Raw genomic sequence first — 23,636 nt, 5'->3', positions numbered from 1 at the left:
TCTTGAGCCAGAGTGTGAGAGAGAGTCCTGACCCAGTAAGGACTCCCCCAGTCCTTACCCAGGGTCCCAATTCTGGGTTTCGGGCTACTGAGGATTGAAAAGTAGAAACTTAGGGCACCTGGGTGGCTCAGTGGGTTAAGCCTCTGCCTTTGGCGTGGATCGTGATCTCAAGGTCCTGGAATTGAGACCCGCATCTGGCTCTCTGCTCAGCGGGGAGCCTGCTTCCCCCTTCTCTCTCTGCCTGCCTCTCTGCCTTATTGTGATCCCGCGCTCTCTCTCTGTCAAATAAATGAAATCTTTGAAAAACAAAAAGTGGAAACTTAAAACCAGCTCCATGGTGTCTCAAATTCTGGTCTTCTTCCCAAATTTACCTGCTGTCATTTACTTTTCCCAGTACTGACTAGAGCTTCCTCCATGATAATATTTTATTTTAATTTTGCCTCAGAATGGAGTTTTAAGGTCACTGTAAGTAATACAGGGTTCCAAGTTTAACTAAATGCAAATTAAAATCTAACTAAATTATACTACCAGTTCAAATAACTGTGTGAAAAGAGAATAGGTATTTTCCAAGCACAGCTAAAGTTCTAAGAGCTTGACGTATGTTGCTGTTTGGTATTTAGCAAGGTGGTTTTCTTTTTTTTTTTAATTTTAAAAACATAGATAATCCCTATTTCTGAAAGTCAAAAACTGAAAAATGTATGCAGTAGTCCCCCTTATTAAGTTTTATTTCCTGTGGTTTCATTCACTTGAGGTCAATGATGATCCCAAAACAGATCATCCTCCTTCTGTTAGACGAACAGAAGCCTAATGCTACATCACCATGCTGACACCCTAACCTCACCTTATCTCCTAACATAGGCATTTATCATCTCACATCATCACGAGAAAGGCGAGCACAGTACAATAAGATATTTTGAGAGAGAGACACACATTCACATAACTTTTATTAGTTATATAGCTGTATTTGATCTATTATTAGTTATTGTTAATCTCTTATTGTGCCTAATTTATAAATTAAATGTTATCATGTACACATACAGGTACACATGTATAGGAGAAAACATAGTATATGTGGGGTTCAGTAGTATTATGGTTTCAGGCATTTCCTGGGGGGCTTGGAATGTGTCCCCTGCAGGTATGGTGGGATGACAATATTAGTTTTGAGTAAATGTTACTAGTTATTAGGCTTTATACTACAAAAGTGGAAAAAAGATTGAAGTGGAAATGAAAGGGTCAAGGGAAAAGATCAAAATTTTCACATAAATATCAAGGCACGATAAAAGAAAGGCTTTTCCAAACAGTATGGAGGTTCCTCAAAAAGTTGAAAATAGAGCTACACTATGACCCAGCAATTGCACTACTGGGTATTTACCCCAAAGATACAAATATAGTGATCTGAAGGGGCACATGCACCCGAATGTTTATAGCAGCAATGTTCACAATAGCCAAACTATGGAAAGAACCTAGATGTCCATCAACAGATGAATGGATAAAGAAGATGTGGTGTGTGTATACACACACACACACACACACACACACACACACACAGGAATACTATGTAGTCATCAAAAATGAAATCTTGCCATTTGCAACAGTGTCAATGGAACTAGATGGTGTTATGCTAAGTGAAAAAAGTCAGTCAGAAAAAGAATTATATGATCTCACTGATATAAGGAATTTGAGAAACAAGACAGAGGATCAGAGGGGAAGTGAGGGGAAAATGAAACAAGACAAAACCAGAGAGGGAGACAAACCATAAGAGACTCTTAATCTCAGGAAACAAACTAAAGATTGCTGGATGGAGGAGGGTGGGAGGGATGGGGTGGCTGGGTGATGGACACTGGGGAGGTTATGTGTTGTGGGGAGCACTGTGTATTGTGTAAGACTGATGAATCACAGTTTCATTTTCGATCCTGCCAAGCTCTTTCCTGATCCTTGTGTGATTTCTGACTAATTCCTACTCAACCTTTGAGTTATTTCTTCAGGACATTTTATTTGTCTGAATATGTCTGAATATTTATTTGTCTGAATCTCCATATGAGTCAAACACCCCCTATATTTTCCTTTGGTAGCATTTTTTATAACAGCTATTTCTTATTTCTATAATTAATGGCTATCTGCTCCCCTAGATCACAAGCTTCATATAGGCAGGACTGCCTAGCAGAATGCCTGGCAATAGTACTTACTCAGTTAAAAAAATAGAATAAATGAAATAGAAAGAGCATTCAAAACAATCCCATCAATCCATCTCTTTATCAAGAGTCCTCTGGGGGCCAGTGGTCTGCCAAACCCTTTATACTATTTATCTCCATTTTTCCTCACAGTAAGTCTATAGAATAGGTGGGGTTTTTGTTGTTGTTGTTTGTTTTAGATTTTGTTTGTTTGTTTTTGTTTTATATTTTTATTTATTTATTTGACAGACAGAGATTACAACTAGGCAGAGAGGCAGGCAGAGAGAGAGATTGGAAGGGAAGCTGGCTCCCTGCCAAGCAGAGAGCCCAATGCGAGCCTCGATTCCAGGACCCTGGGATCATGACTTGAGCTGAAGTCAGAGGCTTTAACCCACTGAGCCATGCAGGTGCCCTTATGGAGTAGCTGTTGTTATCCCACATTTTACAACTGAGAAAATCATAGTTTACTGAAGTTAAGCGATTCATCTGCAAGATGGTAAAACCTGAAGTTGAACCCAGGGTGTCCTATTCTTGGTTGGGCATTCTTTAGTTACATCATTACCTCAGGCTTCTCATTATCAGTTCCTGGGTCAGCCCCCCTGACTACATCCAGTGGGGAGTTTCTGGGGGACTACTTCTACTCACTTCTCCTCAGTTTTCTCCTCTATATTATGAAAGGATTAAACCAATGGGTTGATGTTTGTGAAAGTAGTCCACAGTTCATCCGCGTAAGAATCATGGTGGGAAAGATGGGATGTTCTTATGAAAAATTCCGTTTCCAGCACAGCACAGCAAACAGTCAACAAAACCAAAAGACAACTGACAGAATGGGAGAAGATATTTGCAAACGACGTATCAGATAAGGGGCTAGTATCCAAAATCTATAAAGAACTTATCAAACTCAACACCCAAAGAACAAAGAATCCAACCAAGAAATGGGCAGAGGACATGAACAGACATTTCTGCAAAGAAGACATCCAGATGGCCAAAAGTGTTCCACATCACTCGGCATCAGGAAAATACAAATCAAAACCACAATACCACCTCACACCAGTCAGAAGAGCTAAAATTAACAAGTCAGGGGGCGCCTGGGTGGCTCAGTGGGTTAAAGCCTCTGCCTTCGGCTCAGGTCATGATCCCAGGGTCCTGGGATCGAGCCCCGCATCGGGCTCTCTGCTCAGCGGGAGCCTGCTTCCCCCTCTCTCTCTGCCTGCCTCTCTGCCTACTTGTGATTTCTGTCTGTCAAGAAAAATAAATAAAATCTTTAAAAAAAAATAAAATTAAATTAACAAGTCAGGAAACTACAGATGCTGGTGAGGATGCAGAGAAAGGGGAACCCTACTACACTGTTGGTGGGAATACAACCTGGTGCAGCCACTCTGGAAAACAGCATGGAGGTTCCTCACAAAGTTGAAAATAGAGCTACCTTATGACCCAGCAATCGCACTACTGGGTATTTACCCTAAAGATACAAATGTAGTGATCCAAAGGGGCACGTGCATCCAAATGTTTATAGTAGCAATGTCCACAATAGCCAAACTATGGAAAGAATCTAGGTGTCCATCAACAGATGAATGGATAAAGAAGTGGTATATATATACAATGGAATACTATGCAGCCATCAAAAGAAATGAAATATTGCCATTTGCAGTGACATGGATGGAACTAGAGGGTATTATGCTGAGCGAAATAAGTGAATCAGAGAAAGACAATTATCATATGATCTCCCTGTTATGAGGAATTTGAGAAGCAACGTGGCGGGTTTTGGGGTAGGGAAGGAAAAAAATGAAACGAGGTGGGATTGGAAGGGAGACAAACTGTAGGAGACTCTTAACCTCACAAAACAAACTGGAGGCTGTCAGGGGTAAGGGGGTAGGGAGAAGGTGGTTGGGTTATGGACATTGGGGAGGGTATGTGTTATGGCAAGTGCTGTGAAGTGTGTAAGCCTGATGATTCACAGACCTGTACCCCTGGGGCTAATAATATATGTTAATAAACGAAAACAAAAACAAGACTTAAAAAAAAAAAGAGTTGGTTATAGACAGGGTAGAAGAGTGTGAAGAGTGTGAGAGAAAGAACAGAATGGAGCTGGCTTTCTGGGATTTGGGAGGAGGCAATGCTGTTCAGTACAAACCAAAAGACTGAGGGAAGAACAGGTAGTAAGGGGGTTTGGGGGTTGACAAATCAAAACTTTCTTACATTATAATTCGACTTGACACCTCTCCTAGTTATAATGGCAGAAAATAACTGCAGGAATGTTTATAACTATAGAAGGAAATAGAGCATTGTTTCGTACATTAAAAAAAAAATTCCATTTCCAGATTCCCACCCAAACTTTTTGAATCAGAATTTTGTGTGCTGTGGGGGACAAAATCGAGGAATCTGCATTTCAACAGGATCTTGAGATTCTTATGCATGTGAGAATACTTCATTAGGTGTTACCCCAAATTCTCTCTAGCTTTGACAGTCTTTGCTTCTAAGACATTTGGAGGGCACGCCTTTGTATTTCTATCATCTTTTACACAGCCTGGAACTCAGTATAGTTTTAGTGAATAAATACATTTGGATTTGGAAGATAGATTCAAGTCCCTGCTTAGATACCTAAAATTTTGATTCCTTGAAGAAATTTCTTTGCCTTTTGACCCATAGATTTATCATCTTTAAGATGGAAATAATAACAACAATCCCTTTTCTGGATCCTAACTGATGATGTGGAGGATAAATTAAATCATGTTTTTGGAAACTCTTGTGATGATTCCATTATAGATATAAAGTAGACGCCAATAGGGGTTACTTTGGTCCTTCAAACTCACTGATGGCTGAGATACGGCTCTTTTGAGTGGACTGAATAAGGAGCTTATTAAAACAAAACAGAGCAGGGCAAAACAAAAACAAACAAACCAACAATCAAGCACTGCTGTTTAAAATTACATTTCCTTCAAAGTGGATAGAGTCTTTCCAAGAAGAAACATTGATTTTTTAGGAGAAAACTGAGGCATTCCCATAGTGCCCCCTGGTGGAACTTAGAAGCAAACTCAAATCCACAACCCTTACCACGCATTTGCTGTTTATCAGAGCGATGATGGATCTATCTATCCGTAATTTATCTGTCTCTTTATCTCATCTGTTCTCCACCTAGGAGAGACTAGGAGCTTTTGGTGGAGTTTTTCTCTATCTCCAGAACCTAGCATTCATTCTTCATGCATTCATTGAACCATTACCGAGTATCCACGGTGCCGGGTGCTGGCTAGGCACCCAGGGGCAAGCAGAGGAACCAGGTGGCTTCCCTGCCCTAGAGCCCTTTATAGTCAAGTAGTGGCGACAGACAAGAAAGAGCCAATAACAACAGTGATTTATGCCAGGTTGGAGAAGGTTCAGAGAACGATGGAAGTCACTTTCTTTGGTCAATACCCAATGATCGACTAGTTTAGAGAAAAAGCATGGCACCTGTCAGATGAATGGCAAAAATGAGGCAGGAAGTGTAAATAGAAGCTAGATGATGAAAAGCCTACTCTATTAATAAATTTGGTTTTATACTAGGGTCAATGGGAAACTGAACAGTTTTAAGTAGAGGAATGATGTGATGATATTTTTGTTTTTTAAAGATCATTGTGGGGCGCTTGGGTGGCTAAGTTGGTTAAGTGTCTGTTTTTGACTCAGGTCCTGATCCTAGGGATGGAGCTGAGCGTTGAGCTCTTGGCTCAGCAGGGAGCCTTCTTCTCCCTCTCCCCCTCCCCGCTACTCATCTTCTGTCTGTCTGTCTCTCTCTCAAATAAATAAAATGTTAAAAAAAAAAGATTATGGTGATTACAGTGGGTTACAGTGAACTGATTGGAAGAAGCAAGACCAGAGGTAGTAAGGGTCAGCTAGGAAGTCACTGTGTAGTCCAGGTGAGAAATGAATGTTTGGTTAGGAAGGATATATAGGGTGATTAAAATGTATGGTCAAAATTCTGTTTCTGTCTTACGAAAGTGTCTTATTCCTTATAAATCTTACATTTCCATTACACATATTCTTTATTATATATGAAGTCATTCATTTAAAAACATATAAAACTGATGGGGAAAAAATGTATTTTTGCGTTCACATAATTATAAAGATATGGAAGGGAAGGATGCACACCAAATTCATGATGAGGCTTGCTTCTGAGGAGGTACAATATAGCTGTCAGCCAGGATCCTCATTCTGCCCTGTATCCACACCCTTTACTGTGTGACTTTCTTACTTCCTTTCCTTGAGAAGTGGAGTCTATTTCCCCTTCCCTAGCATCTGGGAAGGTCTTATTACTTACCTTCTTTCTTTTTAAAATATTTTATTTGTTTATGACAGAGAGAGATAGTAAGAGAGGGAACACAAGCACAGGGGAGCTGGAGAGGGAGAAGCAGGCTCCCCACTTCTCTGATAGGGATGCTGGGATCATGACCTGAGCCCAAAGCAGATACTTTATGACTGAGCCACCAAGGCACCCAACCTTATTACTTTCTTTAGCCAATAAAATGCAGCAGAAGGGATAGTGTGCCGGTTCTGATCTTAGGCCTCAAGAGGCCTTGGCTGCTTTATCCCTCCCTTTTGGAACCCTGCCCAGGCACCCATGGGAAGCAGCCTGGGCTAGCCTGCTGGAATATGGGTGACACGTGAGGCAGAGCTTGGCCAACTCCACTGAGGCCATCCTAAACTAACGAGCACCCAATCAATTTGGCAGCAGACCTCCATCTGATATGTGAATCCTACTATGACCAGAAGAACCAGAAAGCTGACCTCAGTCCAAATTGCCAAAATGCATAACTGTAAGACATATAATAGTTGTCTTCAACCACTAAGTGGCTGTACTTTGTTTTACAGCAAAACTTGACAGAAACTGGTGTCTGCAAGTGAAATGCTTACCTTTAACAAAACCGCAAATTCTAGGCATTGGCTTTGGGATCAGGGAAGGGTGGAGATTGGAAAAATGGCAAGCAAACAGTAAAGTCTGGAAAAATGGTGAGGAAATTGTTACTGGAGGCTGAAAAAGTGTCAATCTGTGTTTTGTAATGGCAGAATGATTGGCCAAAGAGTTGCCTATGGTTACTTGGAAGATGGGGGGAAAATACTCAGAAAGTTTTTATTTGGCTATGGAGAGCTAGCTCTAGGCAGAGTGTTGAAAGTGTCAGTTGAGTGCTCCTAGTTGTGTAACCTCATAACAGGAAGAGAGATGTGAGCTAAAGAAAGAACTGGCAAAAGGAATTTAGAGGGAGCAGAGAGGAGCAGGACTTACTAGGTTAAAAAATAAAACTTTTTTCAGCTTGAGGCTCTCTAGCCAGCATAGAGTTATTTCAGGAATATGACCCAGAGATGCAGATCTTACCGAAGGTATAGCCATAACACACTTTATAAAGCCCTTTGAAAGAATTAGTGATGGCTAGTAGATTCCTAGACAAAATGTCTTCTTGGAATCCTAAGAGCAATATCAACAGAAGCCTAATCCAAAATAGCATGATAAAATTTAGGGAGAGGTCTCAAAAACAATTGTGAGTGTGTCATTTGGAGGATAGAGTCAACCATAAGTAGATATATAGAAAACCCATGAAATTCTTATTTATATTTATTAATTTATTTGTTTGTTTGTTTTAGGAGAGGAAGAGAGAGAATCTTAAACAGGCTCCATGCCCGAAGTGGAGCCGGATCTCAGGCTGGATCTCATGACCTTTGAGATCATGACCAGAGCCGATCTCAAAATTCAGACACTAAACTGACTGAGCCACCCACAAAATTTTTTAATGAGTTGTACATGGAAAAATACCAGCAGATTGAACTTCAAGGGACTGAAATATTTCATACTGCTAGTCAGCTCCGACATGTGCCACTGATTCAGTAATAGCTAAGGAAGCAGATGGACAAGGAAGGATGGTCCAGAGGACAGAGCCAAGGAATACAGAGATCCATGGGCTAGGGAGCCACTCCCAGGGAGTAGAACCCAAGGCCCAAGCAAGGAAGATTCCTTTTCCATCCAGGCTGGAGGCCTGGACAGCATTTGTCTAGTGGGAGTCAGAATTGTTCTATTTAAGGAAGACTGTGCAACTTTCACGCTTCTTGTTCTTGAATGGGAATGTCTGTTGAGGTTATCCTGCCTCTGTCTCATTGTGCACTCTCAGAACATTAGTTGGAACTTTGGACATTTCACCCAGAAAGAGGGTGTAAGTCAGGAGTGCGGATGGCTGAGATCAGAAACCTCTAACCCGGCCGTCCTGGGACACTCCTTCCTGCTTTCTCCTTGTCTGTCTCCTGTGTCTGCAGGGTCTTGTTTCTCTGCCTGACAAACTCCTGCCCTTCCTTCAAGGCTCCACTTTAGTTCCCGTCCTGCACGATTCTCTGTACCTGCCTCTAGTACAGGACTCCCACGGCGCTGTATCAGTTCTTGTCTTTCTAAAGGTGTGAATTACATCTTGTCGACTTTTTATTCACTGTTCTGCTCCTTGTAGTTTAGTAATATTTATACAGGAGGAGAAAGGGATGACCAGTCAGGAGACCTGAGTATTCGTCCCAGATTTGTCACTGACCAGCTCCATGACTAAGATCTCTGGATCTTCGTTTTCAGCTGAATCAAAGTAGGAAGGGCCCTTTCGAACAGAAGACTAAGATTTATTGAGAGCCATCCTCAGGGCATGGGGGCAAAAGCAGCAGACTAGGGGTAAGACAACTTCGGGTCTGTAGGAATCCTCTGTGGATCCCTGGCTTGACCCTTCGATCAAGTTTCCCTAACTGTAAAGAGAGATGCTTTCATTGAATCTGGATTCCTTGCAGAGCAGAGGGGCCAAGTCTGTTTCATGGAACATGGATCCGTCCTCCAGGGGGAAGTATGCATATGTGGGACTGGCAGACAATTGAAAAATACTGACCCAGTTGCTGCTTTTTTTCTGCCCTTGCTCCCTGCCCGAAGGGAATACATCTCTCCCATGCCAGCTTGACTTATTTAGCCCCAGTTTGGTTTTTTTCCCCTTCGGTTTATGACTTTCCTGCAGCCAAAGTCTGGCTGGAAGCCCTCTAGCAAATCTCAAGGATCTCTTGCTTCCCAGTTTTGCTCACTTATTTCTTTGCTTTGAGTTGAACGCACTCACCTGCGGTGTGTGCCTCCTCCCCTTTGCTTAGTCACAGCCTACTTGCTTTTGAAAATTCAGCTCAAATTCCGATTCTGGGGACACCTGGGTGGCTCAGTTGGTTAAGCAGCTGCCTTCAGCTTGGGTCACGATCCCAGGGCCCTGGGTTCAAGTCCTACATCAGGCTCCTTGCTCACAGGGAGCCTGCTTCTCTCTCTGTCTCTGCCTTCCACTCTGCCTGCTTGTGCTCTCTCTCTCTCTGAGAAATAAATAAAATCTTTGAAAAAAAAATTCCGATTCTGTTCACTTCAGCTGAACTTTTTCCTTCCTTCCTTCCTTCCTTCCTTCCTTCCTTCCTTCCTTCCTTCCTTCCTTCTTTCATTCTTTCTTTTTTGTGAGAGCTCATTGTCTGCTTGGCTCCATTCTGGGCACTGGGGGTCCTGCCCAGTTTGAGTTGACTGGCTGCTCACAACTGACTGGTTGGCTGGGAGAGTCCAGACGCAAGCAGATCATTTAGTTATGGCATGGGACATGCTGAAACAGAGGATGGCAGAGGGAGCTGTGGCAGTATAGAGCAGGGCCTCTGCCCATCTGGGCTGCTGGGGCAGGGATAGGGGGGTGGGGTGATGGGAAACAGTCAGGAAATGCTCTATGGGAGGGATGATGCTTGAGTTGAGGGTGAGGGGAGGAGTTGTTTGTGAAGTGAGGAGGTGTCCAGTGGTGTTCCATGGGAAGAGCCCCTCCCTGCCATGTCTGCTGCCCACCACCCATAGCAAGGGGAAATCTGCCTTTTCCCACTTTGGGCTGGCACCCCTATTTCTAGTCTATTAATTCTGGATCCAGCTCCTTGAAAACTGTCCATGTGGTGATCAGGAAAGTGAGAAGATGGCCATACAAGAAATAAGTAGCTGAAATGCACATATTTAGACTGAGGGGAAAGGACTTTGAGTGAAAAGGAAATGAGGTTTTGAATAAGATTGAGCTTCCAAGTACAACCAAAGGGTAGAAGCTGTAGGAGGTGGATTTCAGCTGACCGCAAGAAAGAACTCTCTACTGGCCTTTCTTTTAAAGTGTACATACAACTTGTCTTGGCAAATTGTCATGGGAGAGGTTCAAATATATATCCTCACTTGCAAATCAGATTGTGGGAACTGATGAGAGTTCTTAGATAAGGTGACCTTTAAGGTTCTTTCCAAGGGTGGGTTTTCTCATACTAGCTCCCCACCACCACTTCAGAAACCTACTTATGACTTTCTGTACTCTCTCACCTGCTGACTAAAGTACAAACTCCAAGGCAGAGCACACAGGACCCTCTCTACTCACACCCCTACTCGATACAGCAATACCAAACTACTTAGAGTTCTTGGCAGGCTTATGCTATGTTCTGTGCTTAAGATGTCCTCCCTCTTCCTTTGTCTTCCTCATAATTTCCAATTGGTCAATTAACTCTCTCCCACTGTCTTTTTAAAATTAATTAATTTATTTTTTAATTTTTAAGGTGGGGAGAGGTAGAGGGAGAAGGAGAATCTCAAACAGGCTCCATGCCTAGTGCAGAGTCTGATGCCAGGCTCCATCTCACAACACTGAGATTATGACCTAAGCTGAAATCAAGAGTCAGACACTTAATCAGCTGAGCCACCCAGGCACCCCTCTCTCCCACTGTGCCTTGATTGAAGGGTAATTGCAATGGCTTACTTCCTACTACCATTCAGAAGGAAGCTAGGTGTTCAAATCCCTCCTTTATTAGTTTCTGGTTTCAGCTAGGAGGAAGCCATGTAACAAAAGTCTAGCCAACTGCGCCTTCTCTCTAGTGCGTTGACTCCAAAGATATAAGGAATAAAGGTGATCTGATGGCAGTGGGGATAGTGGGAACGATATCCTGAACAGACTATTCTAGCAATAACATGGTTGCTGTGTCTTTTTTCCTACTTTTTAGCCTTCTAGAGTGCCCTCAGTACAAACATATTTCCAAGTCAATAAATATTTATAAAAAGAAATAATGAAGCACAAGGATAAAAGTCAAAGACTTGATTTAAAGCAAACTGCACGCAAGACTAGACTATTTAATGATTAGAACCAGAACTAGAGAGGAAAATAAAGATAGGACAATGGTCACATCACTAACAGAAATGAGGAAGTGTTAGTTTAGGGAGGACAGGGAGGAAAGATGGGGAATAACAGGTTTTATTATAATATATATATTTAGCTTCTTATTATGTTAGCTGATGCTAACACTTAAATTAAGTCAACTGAAGGAGTGAAATGCAAAAATAAAATGGAAAGGACTTTAATATTAGCTCTTTCTCTTTATTTTATTTTATTTTTTATTTTATTTGAGAGAGAGAGCAAGCAAGAGTGCACGCGTGCACATGGAGGGGAGGGGCAGTGAGGGAAGGGGAGGGGCAGAGGGAGACAAAGGGGCAGACTCTCTGCTAAGCAGGGAGCCCAATGTAGAGCTTGATGCCAGAACCCTGGGATCATGACCTGAGCCAAAGGCAGACACTTAACGAACTGAGCCACCCAGGTGCCCCTTCTTCTGGGACTTCCGATGAACTAATCAATACATATTTACCAAATATTAAACTAGAAGATTCATTTAGGCTGAAAGTAGATTCTGTATATCATGTATATATTTTAAAAACATATTCTACTTGGATAGCAAACTCTATGAACCATACAGTAACTAAGATAATAAAAATTACGCAGAAACTCATGCCTATAAAGAGGCCTGTTTATTACTGATAACACTTCATTTGGCTAAAACCACAAGAAATCCACACACAAACACTTTAAGTGCAAATTCTCACAGGCAGTACTTATGATACACCCTGGTGTTTTCATCAGAAAAAAAAAAAGAGAAAATATTGACAAGAACAGGTAAAACAAGAGCACAATTTTGATCTACTGCTACACAGTCAGAAAAATAATTCATTCTTAACGGCATATATTTCATCTGGCATATTCGGTGATGTATACAAAGTTTATTTTTGCCTAAAACGAGAAGGCCTCACCATATATACAGATGCAGACTCTTGCTTGAGTGCCTCTTGTGAGATGTATGATGAATCATAACAGTGGACAAAAATATATCAAATTGTATCAAATTAGCTGTGATTCACTTGGAAGGCAGCAGTAGGAGGCTCAAAGTGGCACCTATACCCAGTGATACTAAGTCTACATAGGTACGTTCTTAGCCTACTAGGCCAACACCTTGTTATGAGTGTAAAATACTAGGCATTACATATAATTTTCCAAACAGGAATATGTTCTGCTCTCTCAAAAGAAGCTGAGTATTTAAGGGTATGCATGTTTAATGAAGATGATTTATTATAAATTTCAGTAATGAGATTTGTTTAAAAAACGGAATCAGAAAATTAACATTTTTGATTGCTTCTTAAACTATTAGCTGCTTTAAGATACAATCCCCTAATTCCTACTGTCACCAACTAAGCATTCTATAACACGTACTATAACGGGGGTGGGGGAGGTTATGAAAAATAGTAACACATGATCTCTGCTCTCAGGGAGCTGATAGTCAGATGCTCCTTCTCAGTCAAGGAATGCCAGTGAATGGATGAAAACAAAGTGGCCAACACTTCTGAAAATGAGGTTCAGTGATAACGTAACTGTTTCAGGTCAGTTTAATTTGGCAGTAAGACTTTCAAAGTTCAGCTTTTAAAATATAGGGAACCGGCTAGATATGTTCTGTGCTTCTATTTCTCACATTAAGGTCGGTGTGTGTACCTCCAGGCAGATGTGGCAATTGAGGTGGGGAAGGGGAGACCACTGAGCAGCCTTATGATCAACACGGAGCTCCTTTCCAGCAGCACCTGCTTCCGTGAGGACTGGAGGAATCATTTTTACATTGAAACAGTTTTATTATGGGGAATGCAAAATTCAGCTTCCATTTTTATGATAGAACATGAAATTTCATGAGCGATAGACTGCTTCAGAGTTTGGGCTTGGGCCCACACATAGTCGTCATGTTCCTCTACTTTAGGGTTATGCTGGTGGCAAAATTTGCAAAGCAGACTTTAGCATGCCATGTGCCCTTAGCTTGGTCACTTAACTCATTCTTATATGTCCTCTTTTTAAGGTATAAGGTCTTTAACAAAGATAAAAGATGGCTTAATGAACATAACAGTATAGTTAATATTTTAAAGTAGCCAGTAGTAAAAACTAACTTGGTTTTCAACTGGAACTAAAGAAAGTCATGCCATGTCAAGTCCTGCAATGAAAGGTTCTCTTCTTTCCACTTGGACTTCTTATGGCTTATAATAAGATGCTCTGGGGGACAAAAGGGAAAAAAGATTTCCTAAAATTTTGTGCTTTGGATGCCCCAAGTACAAGGAGACCTGAAATAAAATGTGAGCTCAACTGACCATCCATTTCGACTGGTCGGACTCTTTCCTCATCACTTTCTAGAGCAATCTCAGAAAAACAAATGAATTATAAAAGGCCATAATAAATTAGCATATAGTAGTATCCAGACAGACCAAAAAAGGCTATGAAATAGATTTAAAATTACTTCTTACAATGTTTTAAATATTCTCACAATAGTAACAAAATAAGTAAAAAAAAAAAAACATAGTTTATGAATCAGCTTAAAGCATTCTGGATGAATACAGTTAAGATTTCTTATCAGTGAGGTAATAGAGCAATAGCTTTTCACAGTAACAAAATGTAGGAGGGCACCTGGGGAAGGAGGGAGGTAGAGAGAAAAAGGCATAAAATAAATGTATCCAAGCGAAATTTGGATTTTTCAAGCATCATAAACATCAGTGGAAAACACTGGAAAGAAATACCAGTAGCAGCAGTTCATAGAACAATTTCTCCATTAAACTCCAGCTAATATCTCTGTTGTGTCCATTCCAGAAGCGACTTCCTTATGAAACAGGAGCCCTATTTCCTATATAAGGATATCCCCAAAGTTTCCAATCTCTTAGAATCTTTCTGTCTGCTGAAGTTACTACATCCAAATAACAATAGAGTTGAAACAAAACCCTAAAATATCCTATAATGCTATACATTCTTCAAGATGAACAAAATGGTGTTCAAGTCTCACTTAATTCGCCCAGTTAAATAAAAAATAATATCCAAGCTGGTCTCTGTGCAATGAATCAAGACTGCGCTCATGCAACTACTACTCAACATATACAAAAACTCTCATGAGCTAAATTCTTGTAGTATATGTGCTGCTGAAGCAAGCACCTAAATTCTTCTAGATATGGAGTGAAACTCAAATGTTACTTTCAGTACTCTCTATGACATCATTGTTGTTCCAACCTGAGTTAAAAAAAAAAAAAAGTATTGGATAGAACCTTTAAAAGACATTTAGTATATCCCTTAATCTTAAATTTGTTATTTAGTTTTTTGGAAAAGGTCCTTATTCTTTTATTCTGTCCTCACTGAAGACAGAAAAGTTTGCCATATTACTTCTTACTTTGCGTCCTTTAAGAAAAGATTCAACAAACAACTTAAGACTTATTAAATTACCTTAATAGCTTTCTCCCCTCCAGAATTAAATAATCTGAATTCTTTGAACTTTTTCTCATAATCTCTGTGGTATTCTGTTTTATTTATGCTATGTCTTCTCTTCTCCAGCTCCCATATGATCCTAAGACACAACATCCTAGCAGGAATTGAATCAGTAAGAGGGGTACTTTTTCTCACCTCCAAAAACTTGGCCTCTTTATAGTGGTTGTTAATAAAGGAAACAAAAGGTTCACTATCTGTTCATCATTATAACAAATACACATGGGTAAACAACTTGCCCACAGCCAGCTTATTCCCTACTTTTAGCTCTCTCAGTTTACCCTTCAAAAGAAGCATTTCCTGTGCCATCTTATTGATCTGTTTGTTTATTTCTACTGATTATTTTCAATGTATGCTTTGATCTTGCCAGACTAGTTCTCTCCTTTCCCCCAAAACTCTAGAAAAGCCCAGTTTTAATCTACACACTGAATGAGAATGGATTCATTTTCAAGATACTGTTCGTAAAGAAAAAGTTAAACATTGTAGAGCCCAAGGCTAAGATCTACAGTTGAGCACTCCTGTCTTTCCTGGTCAGCTTGGGTTACTAAATTTACCGTTAGGCAACTGTACACCACTGTGTCAAGTTCATGTTAAATATCATGCTAAGATAGACTTGAGAGCTTGGCTAGAATCAAATAATTTCCCTAATCTATACACTTTAGAACATTTGTAATATTTTGTTGATTTTTAAATTTGGATTTTTAAATTTTTGAGGTAAGAATCTGGGCTTTAATAACTTTTCACCTTAATTAAGATGACTTAAATGTTGCATTATATTAAAGCACTCAAAACTGTTCTCCTTATAATAGAGTGACAATCATGGTATGGCTTTAGCGATTATGAATGTGCTAGCATATCATTTTAGCTCCCTTTTGTTCTTCGGTCACTGGAACAGATACTAAAGCCAAATATACATACTTTTCATATATATAGCATTGTTCATACTACTTGGTAGAATATAGGCTATCTCCAAAATTACATTCTACATTCTTAAAAGCAAATAAAACAAAAAAGTCTGCACATTTCTTCGTCAGTACAAAGCCTTTGAAAACAAAGTCATTCAGAAGTATGGTGCTCTATACTTACTTAGCTGTCTATTAACTACAGTAATATGGGATCTAACTATAGAAAAGGAAGGAACAAATTAACAATAGTGGCAATACAATAATTTGAAAATTATATTTGCACTATATGGATTCAAACAAATGTTAGCTAATAAAGCTGCAACAAACCATACCATTTACTAAATAGTCTAATTAGTTTAAATGTTATATTATTATTATTATTATTTAGGAAATAAATACTCTAATACCAGTTATGTCCCATTAGCATTTTGTTTAGTATGATTACACCCAAGGCCTTGTTACTGTTACCTCTTAGCTATATCACATGTGTTTATGTATTCTGCTGAGTTGTATAGGACAGGATACACTTTAAGAAAATTAAATAGTACTTCTCTACTAAGACATTTTTAGAAGACTGGAGAATCAACCAAAAGTGACCTTCCAAAAATTTTTTTCACATTGAGGGGCGCCTGCGTGGCGCAGTTGGTTAAGCCTCCGACTCTTGATCTCAGCTTGGGTCTTGATTTCAGGGTCATGACTTCAAGCCCCACATTGGGCTCTATGCTGGGCATGGAGCCTACTTGAAAAGAAATACGCAAAAATTTTTTCCACACTGAAAAAGATAAGTTATACCATTGAGATCAGAAATTCTATAGTAGCCAGCAAGATATTAGAATAAACTGGACTTTAGTTTTAAAACATGTAGTTTTAATGTTTGGTAACATGTAAAATCTGGATATTATATTTCTTAGTAAAATTAGCATTACTTCATCTGGTAAAGGAATAAATCTACTTACAAAAATTTAATTCCAAAGTTAGATTTGTAAATAAATTAAGAGCTCCTTTCTCAGTTCAGATTTTTTTCTCTACCTGAAGGCTGTGATTATTGCACTTAATTCTTACAAGAAGATCCTTAAGCACAGTTACTTTGAATCTGATTTTATTAAGATTTTTATTTACATTCATAAGATTTTTAGGAGGGCGAATTGATTTGATATAGAGGGGAAGCACCTATATAGTTTGGTCTGAAATAACTGTCTGAAAATTAACTGACTAAATTATAGTCGATGCAGGAACACTGTTTTAATTCATAACATACCCTGAGAAGGCACTAAGAAATCTGACAAGAACGAAGCCACTAGGAGCATTGCCACTATTGTTTCATGTTCAGTAAATGTCAGAATTTTAAATACATACAATAAATTTACACTGCACCAAGAGCACCTGAAACACATATGGTAACATCTGTTCTAAGCTAGAAATGCCCAATTTCAAATACTCTACTTTGTAAGTTAATACCTATGATGTAATAATGATACTTTGCCACACTATGCTGGGAGCAATGCCATTTTCTTGTCAATTTTATAGATTAATTTCCTTAGCTAATTCAACAACTATATAACATTTATCTACCTTTTTAAAAAACCGTGCTATACACAAGTACAATACGGAACTAAGCTTAATCACACTTTAATAAGAAAACTCACTTTTGTATTGTTTTTTTTTTCTGTTAAAGGAAGAACAATGTGTTACTAGAATACTTTTAATGCAATGACATTTGTTCAAGATTATGAAAAAATTCGAATCTTTTCTCTCCAGATCATTTCCTTTCGAACTTATACAGTTTGTTTCATCAGCCCACCGAAAGAAAGAAAATCAAAGTGCAAAGATACTTGACCAGATGAGATAGAGAATGCTAACACGACTTCAATGCATGGAATTCCTGGTTGTTCTGTTCCATGTGCCGGTGCCAAGTCATGGCGTACTGGTGTGCACTAAACAGAACGCCAGATCAGTCCATTTTTACTAGGCTCAAGAAAATTCTCAATCAAAGCTTCAATGAGTTTCTTCAATTCCTCTTCTAGGAAGGCAGTGTCACTGAAGAGAAAGATGGGGAGTTTTGAAATTCTTGATTTTTACCACTTTAAATTTTATTTAAATTGTTATAATTTTTAAAAGGGGATGCTTAAACACTTTGTAAACCAAAAAGAAGTTCACTCCGTTAAAACAAGACCAAAGTTGGGGGCGGGGGCAGGAATCACACACAAGAAAACACCATGATCACAAACTTAAGTTGTACAGCATTAAAGGGAGTTCCTTGTTACATGATACATGGATGAGTTTCGGTATATCTAGATTTTTCTCCTTGGTCAGGCAATTTAATGGTCCAGAACACCAATACCAGGCCTTATACTAAAATGGCTTCCGGATACTTTGAAGAATACTCAGTAGATGTTATGGGATGATACAGTATGACTCAGATACAGAAGGGGAATGGGACTAAAAAAATGAGATGCTTAAGAAATAAATACACATTTACAAATATGTGCTTTAAAGTCATCACTGCTGTTGACCAAAACATGTCTAGGAAAGCCTCTTTTCAACTGCCTCCATGATTATTTGTTATTACTTTAATAATCATCCATTATTTTCAACCAAATATAGCATTACCCTAATTTGGTTTCCTTTAAACTCTACTCTGAATGACTTTAGGACATCCTTTTTTTTGCCCCCAAAAGAAAATAAAAATCTCTTAAATGCAAAGGTTTAGAGACATACAAAATAATGTACCTTGGAATCTGAAGACAATTCCAAAGCATCTCTTTCCCAAAAATATACTGATCAGTGACAACATTATAGAAGGTACTACTTTTAATAAGTGTAAATAGGCTTTAGAAGCTGGCTGTGCTCACCACTACACCACCAATGCTTAAGTGTAAATGACCTTTGAATATGTTTATTAAAGTTAATTTAGTGACAATTCAGACTCTTTTTTTTTTTTTTAAAGATTTTTTATTTATTTATTTGACAGAGAGAGATCACAAGTAGGCAGAGAGGCAGGCAGAGAGAGAGAGAGGAGGAAGCAGGCTCCCTGCTGAGCAGAGAGCCTGATGCAAGACTTGATCCCAGGACCCTGAGATCATGACCTGAGCCGAAGGCAGCGGCTTTACCCACTGAGCCACCCAGGCGCCCAACAATTCAGACTCTTAAAGGGAAATAAATTGGGCAGATTAAGTCAAATCATATTAGATATATGAAATGAATGTTTGAAAATAAATTATTTGTTGATCATTTTCTTAGGTTCAGCATAACAGTTAAAGCTCACAGAACCTTCCCAGTAATAAAAATCTACCAAAATCTTGAAATTCAATTCCCAAATGGTCCAACTGCTTTGGAAAACAGTCTGGCAGTTCCCCTGAAGGTTAAACACAGAACTACCATGTGATCCAGCAATTCTCCATCTACATATGGACCCAAGTGAAATGAAAACATGTCCACACAAAAACTTGTGCACAAATGTTTATAGCACTGTTGCTTGTAATGGTTAAAATGTGGCAATAACCCAAATGTCCACCACCTGATAAAAGGATTTAAAAAAAAAAAAAAGTGTTGTATCTATACAACAGGATATTATTAGGCCAAGAAAACAATTAAAAAAAAAAAAAAAGAATTAAGTGCTGATTCATGCTACAACACAGATGAACCTTGAAAACATCAGGCGAAGTAGAAGATGCCAGTCACACAGGGCCATACGTTATATGATTCCATTTATATGAAATGCCCACAATAAGCAAGTTGATAGTGACAGATAGTAGATTGGTGGTTGCCGAGGGCTACATGGAGGGGGATGGCAAGTGACTGCTAATGGATATGGGGCTTCTTTCTGAGGAGATAAAAATGTTCTAACATGGAATGTAGTAAAAAAAAAAATGTGTAGTGATGTTTGCACAACTCTGAATATACTAAAAACCACTTAACTGTATGCTCTTAATGGGTAAACTGTACAGTATGTGAATTTAATCTCAATAGAGCCTATATATATATAAATATACAAATCTAAATATATAGTATATATATTTTAAAAGTCCATTCTCACCTCTGCTCAGGGGATGCACACATCTCCGCATAATATTTTATCTTTGGTTCTGTCCCACTTGTCCGAAGAGTAGCGACACAGCCATTTTGAAAAGTAAATGTAATCATTTGGCTATTTTTACTCACAGGCAATACCTATGCACAAGGTGAATAATGGCTTAGTTACACTCGGTACCTTTTTCATTTTCAGGAGTTGTAAAATATATTCTACTTATGTGAGGTATCTAAAGGAGTCAAATTCATAGAAACAGGAGTACAAGGTCATTGGCAGGAGGTGGGGGAAGGGGGAAGTGGGGAGTTGTTTAATGGGCATGGAGTTTCAGTTCAGCAAGATGAAAAAGTTCTGGACATCTGCTGCACAACAAGGTAGACAGAGTTAACACCAACGGACTGCATGTGGTAGATTTTGTTATGTATTTTTTACAATTAAAAATTTGTTTTTTAAATTACAAAACACAAAAGATTATATACACAATAATTCATAAATATGCCATTTACTAAACATTTATAATAATACGGCGTTGGGTTATATACCTTACACACATGATCTCCAGGCCTCAGCAACAATCTTCCAGAGTAAATATTACTGCCAGTTTACTGAAATGGCTCAAAAAGAGTAAATGACCTGGTCAAGGTAATCAGCTAAAGTGGCAGAGCGAGAAGTTGGAGCCAGGTCTATGTATCACAGTCCAAACTGCCTCTGCGTTGGCAAAGGGCTTTACAATTTCGAAGCACTTTCATAGACAGTTTATCAATTGTCTCCAAAGCAGACTGCATGTGTCCTAGAGGGCAGGCAAAATAATCCACTGACTGGGGTACAATAAAAGTTTATATTTTTTACCTAAAAGTTAAAAAAGGAGATGAATCTACTGACGTTGAACACACGGATTCATCCTAGTACTCCTTCTGTGAAGGTATCTTGGGGGAACTGTGGGGGTTGTACTAGGACAGAGGTGGTGCCTTTCAACAGGGTCTGAGCCTGATCCTTTCTTTGAAATCCCTCCCTCAGTTACAGGTACTACTACACACCAGTTGCTTAAGACAGAGACCCTTCTCCCCTCTTTTTTACTCACAGACCATCAACTAGCAAGTCTTGTCTATTCTAGTCTTTAACTCAATTTCGTCCAACTTTCTCTACCACTACTGCTAATAGATTTAATTCAGGCTCCCATCATCTCTCATCCTGATTCCTGAAACAGCAAAATAACTGAACTTCTGGGAGTTTGCCTCTCTCTAACCCCCATACTGTATGTGCCATTCCTCCTCGAACTCCACACTACAGTGTAGAGAACTCTTGGTGGTTTTTTGGAGGAGAACATGCCTTCCTACCTCCAGACCTAGCACTTGGTGCTTCCTTTGCCTGAATACCCACTGTTCCTCCCTGAATACCCACTGTTCCTCCTACATCTGGATAACTCTTACTCACACTCAGCTCACAGAAGTCCTCTAGAAGGTCTTCTGTAAGGCTCCCAGATCTGAGCAAGGGTCCTTCCTATGCTCTTCCATGGCACCTTACGCACCCCCGGTCTGTTTCATTTTGTAAAGTAATCCCTGCTTACTTCCATTTCCCCTCTAGCCTCTTGAGTGCAGAAACAGTGGCTCTGCCATTGCTCCTTCTCAGTGTGCCTACAAGGGCTTTGATAAATGCCTGTTGAACACACAGAGAGCAATCTGGAGTGTGAAGAAAATACTCAGGAGGTCTTTGACACTATGTGACCGCTGGGGTAAATTAACAATATCTGTAGTACCTGCCTTACAAAATTGTTGTAAGCATCTGTGGAGAGCAGACAGAAAAGCACTTTGAATAAGGAATATCCTAAACCTTAACGGGGGTTAATAGGAAAAAAGCATCACACCAAGAACTACTCCTAAGCACATTAGTGAAATAAAAAGAAACAAAAAATTTGGTTCGTCTCATCAAGTAGTTTACAAAGACAGAAAAATAGATACCAACAACTGGGAATGAATATTTGCTGATTAGATGAATAGACATAAAAGGAATATGAGCTATATTCTATGCAAGAAATGACAGATATTCCAAAATATATTATGCCTGTAGCATGTGGGACATCAGAACATTATAAGTGGAAATTTAGTCTAATAATCCTAACAATAACCAAATACATATGATTAGCAATTAATGGCATTTATTTATTTTTTTAGAAGATTTTATTAATTTTAATTTTTTTTTAAGATTTTACTTATTTGCCAGAGAGAGAGAGAGAGAGAGAGAGAGAACACACAAGCAGGCAGAGAGGCAAGCAGAGGCAGCGAGAGAGAAGCAGGCTCCTGCTGAGCAAGGAGCCTGATGTGGTACTTGATTCCAGGACCTTGGGATCATGACCTGAGCCGAAGGCAGACACTTAACCAACAGAGCCACCCAGGTGTCCCTATTTATTTATTTGACAGAAAGAGAGAATGCAAGAGCAGGAACACCAGTAAGGGAAGTGTGAGGGAGAAAAGGCTCCCCACTGAGCAGGGAGCCTGATGCGGGGCTCAATCCCAGGACTCTGGGATCATGACCTGAGCTGAAGGCAGCTGCTTAAAGACAGAGCCACCCAGGTGTCCCAATTTATGGTGTTTAAATATTTGTTGAGCACCTACCACAAAAGCAGGAGCTTTGACAGGCACGGAGGTATGTCAGAAATGGATCTGACATGCACAACACGATGATAACAATAAAATAGAAAGTGATAAATGACAAGAGGAAGGCACAATATATAATGAAACCTCAGGAGGAAGATATCTAATTACAGGACCTGGAGGGTATGTGGAGGAGGTGATATCTGCCTGAAGTCTTAAATAATGGCTAAGGTGTGGACCTGCCGCAGAGGAAAGAGAGGCAGATTGGGGAAATAGCTTGAGCAAAAACAGAGATATTTTTATTTTCATTTCTTTAAAGATTTTACTTATTTATTTGAGAGAGAGAGATAGCCAGAGAGAGGAGGGCAGGGGTAGGGGGTTGGTGAGGAGGAAGCAGACTCTCTGCTGAGCGGGGAGCCCTGACTTGACTCTGGTCTCGATCCCAGTACCCTGGGATCATAGCTTGAGCCAAAGGCAGAAAACTAACAAATGGAGCCACCCAGGTGCTCCCAAATACAGAAATTTTTCATAAAAATGTATGCATATAAGAAACTATAAGTTGTCTATTTGGCTGCAGGTGTAGGGACTAAGGTTGAAAAGGGAAGTTGCAAATAGGTGTAATGGAGAGCTTTGAAACGACAGGCTTTTAGACTTTATCTTCAACATCACACATTCTCCCTCTCTCCGTCCCTTTCTCTTTTTGTCTAATTCTCTTTCCCACCTCCCAGGGAGGAGCATACACTTGGGGAGAGGGGAGGACAGGATCAGAGGCAGGGAGCCTGTTAGTGGGATTATAACCACTCTGAAGAAAAACAATGAATCCTAGTTTCAAGACATTCACAGGCTTTAACTTCCACTATTTTATTATAGTACAAAGTACTACAAATCGTTAAACTTAAAAAAAAAAGGGGGTACTTACTGATTTCTTATTAGGCTGGCTGCTGTCATAGCCAGTAGTAACATCCCGTATGTGCAATATAGCAAATGTCCCACAGAATTTTGGATATTCTTTTGGAGAATCAAAATTGCGAAGCCTTTCAAATATACTTTTGATGGTACTTGGATCATAACACAAGAAATATGAAGTTTTTGAAATATGATAACCATATCTGCACAAAGATTTAAAGTGTTAAAGTCAGATTTCAGATAACTCTTCAGCAAAGTATAAAGATAAGCCTATTACAGTATTACGTAGGAAGTGGCAGTCTTTACTTCAGTTTTAGAACTTTTTAGAAAGGACTGGCTGTTTTCGAAAACCAAATTTAGAAAGCTAAAAGGAGGGCCCCCAAAATGAGAAGTTTGGCAATTGAAAAGAGAAATTCATAATAACAGAA

At 39.5% G+C, this 23,636-nt stretch overlaps 1 protein-coding gene and 1 long non-coding RNA gene across 6 annotated transcripts in view; one reads left to right on the top strand and one right to left on the bottom strand.

Moving 5' to 3' along the window:
• The window catches only part of LOC309873685, a 35,187-nt gene that overhangs the window by 4,110 nt on the left and 7,441 nt on the right, over nucleotides 1-23,636 (top strand). The window contains exon 2 of one of the 2 annotated variants that reach the window (XR_014316471.1): nucleotides 7,782-8,591. The exons of the other annotated variant lie outside the window; for it this stretch is intronic. This is a non-coding gene — a long non-coding RNA (uncharacterized lncRNA). Of the gene's footprint in view, nucleotides 1-7,781; nucleotides 8,592-23,636 lie in introns of those variants that run through there. 2 annotated transcript variants of the gene reach the window in all.
• Nucleotides 11,955-23,636, bottom strand: part of PGM2L1 (phosphoglucomutase 2 like 1) — a 56,842-nt gene continuing 45,160 nt past the window's right edge. For all 4 annotated transcript variants that reach the window (XM_082749745.1, XM_082749743.1, XM_082749744.1 and 1 more), the window contains 3 exons: nucleotides 23,222-23,411; nucleotides 19,721-19,854; nucleotides 11,955-17,721 (listed from right to left, as the gene is read on the bottom strand). In XM_082749745.1, coding sequence (XP_082605871.1) covers nucleotides 17,619-17,721; nucleotides 19,721-19,854; nucleotides 23,222-23,411 — 427 coding nt within the window. In that variant the 3' untranslated portion in view covers nucleotides 11,955-17,618. The remainder of the gene's footprint in view (nucleotides 17,722-19,720; nucleotides 19,855-23,221; nucleotides 23,412-23,636) is intronic.

The sequence above is a fragment of the Mustela nivalis genome, assembly GCF_964662115.1.
Source record: "Mustela nivalis genome assembly, chromosome: 9".
Lineage (NCBI taxonomy): Eukaryota > Metazoa > Chordata > Mammalia > Carnivora > Mustelidae > Mustela > Mustela nivalis.
Note: the sequence above shows the minus strand (reverse complement) of the source record. Positions and strands in the feature narration are given on the sequence as shown.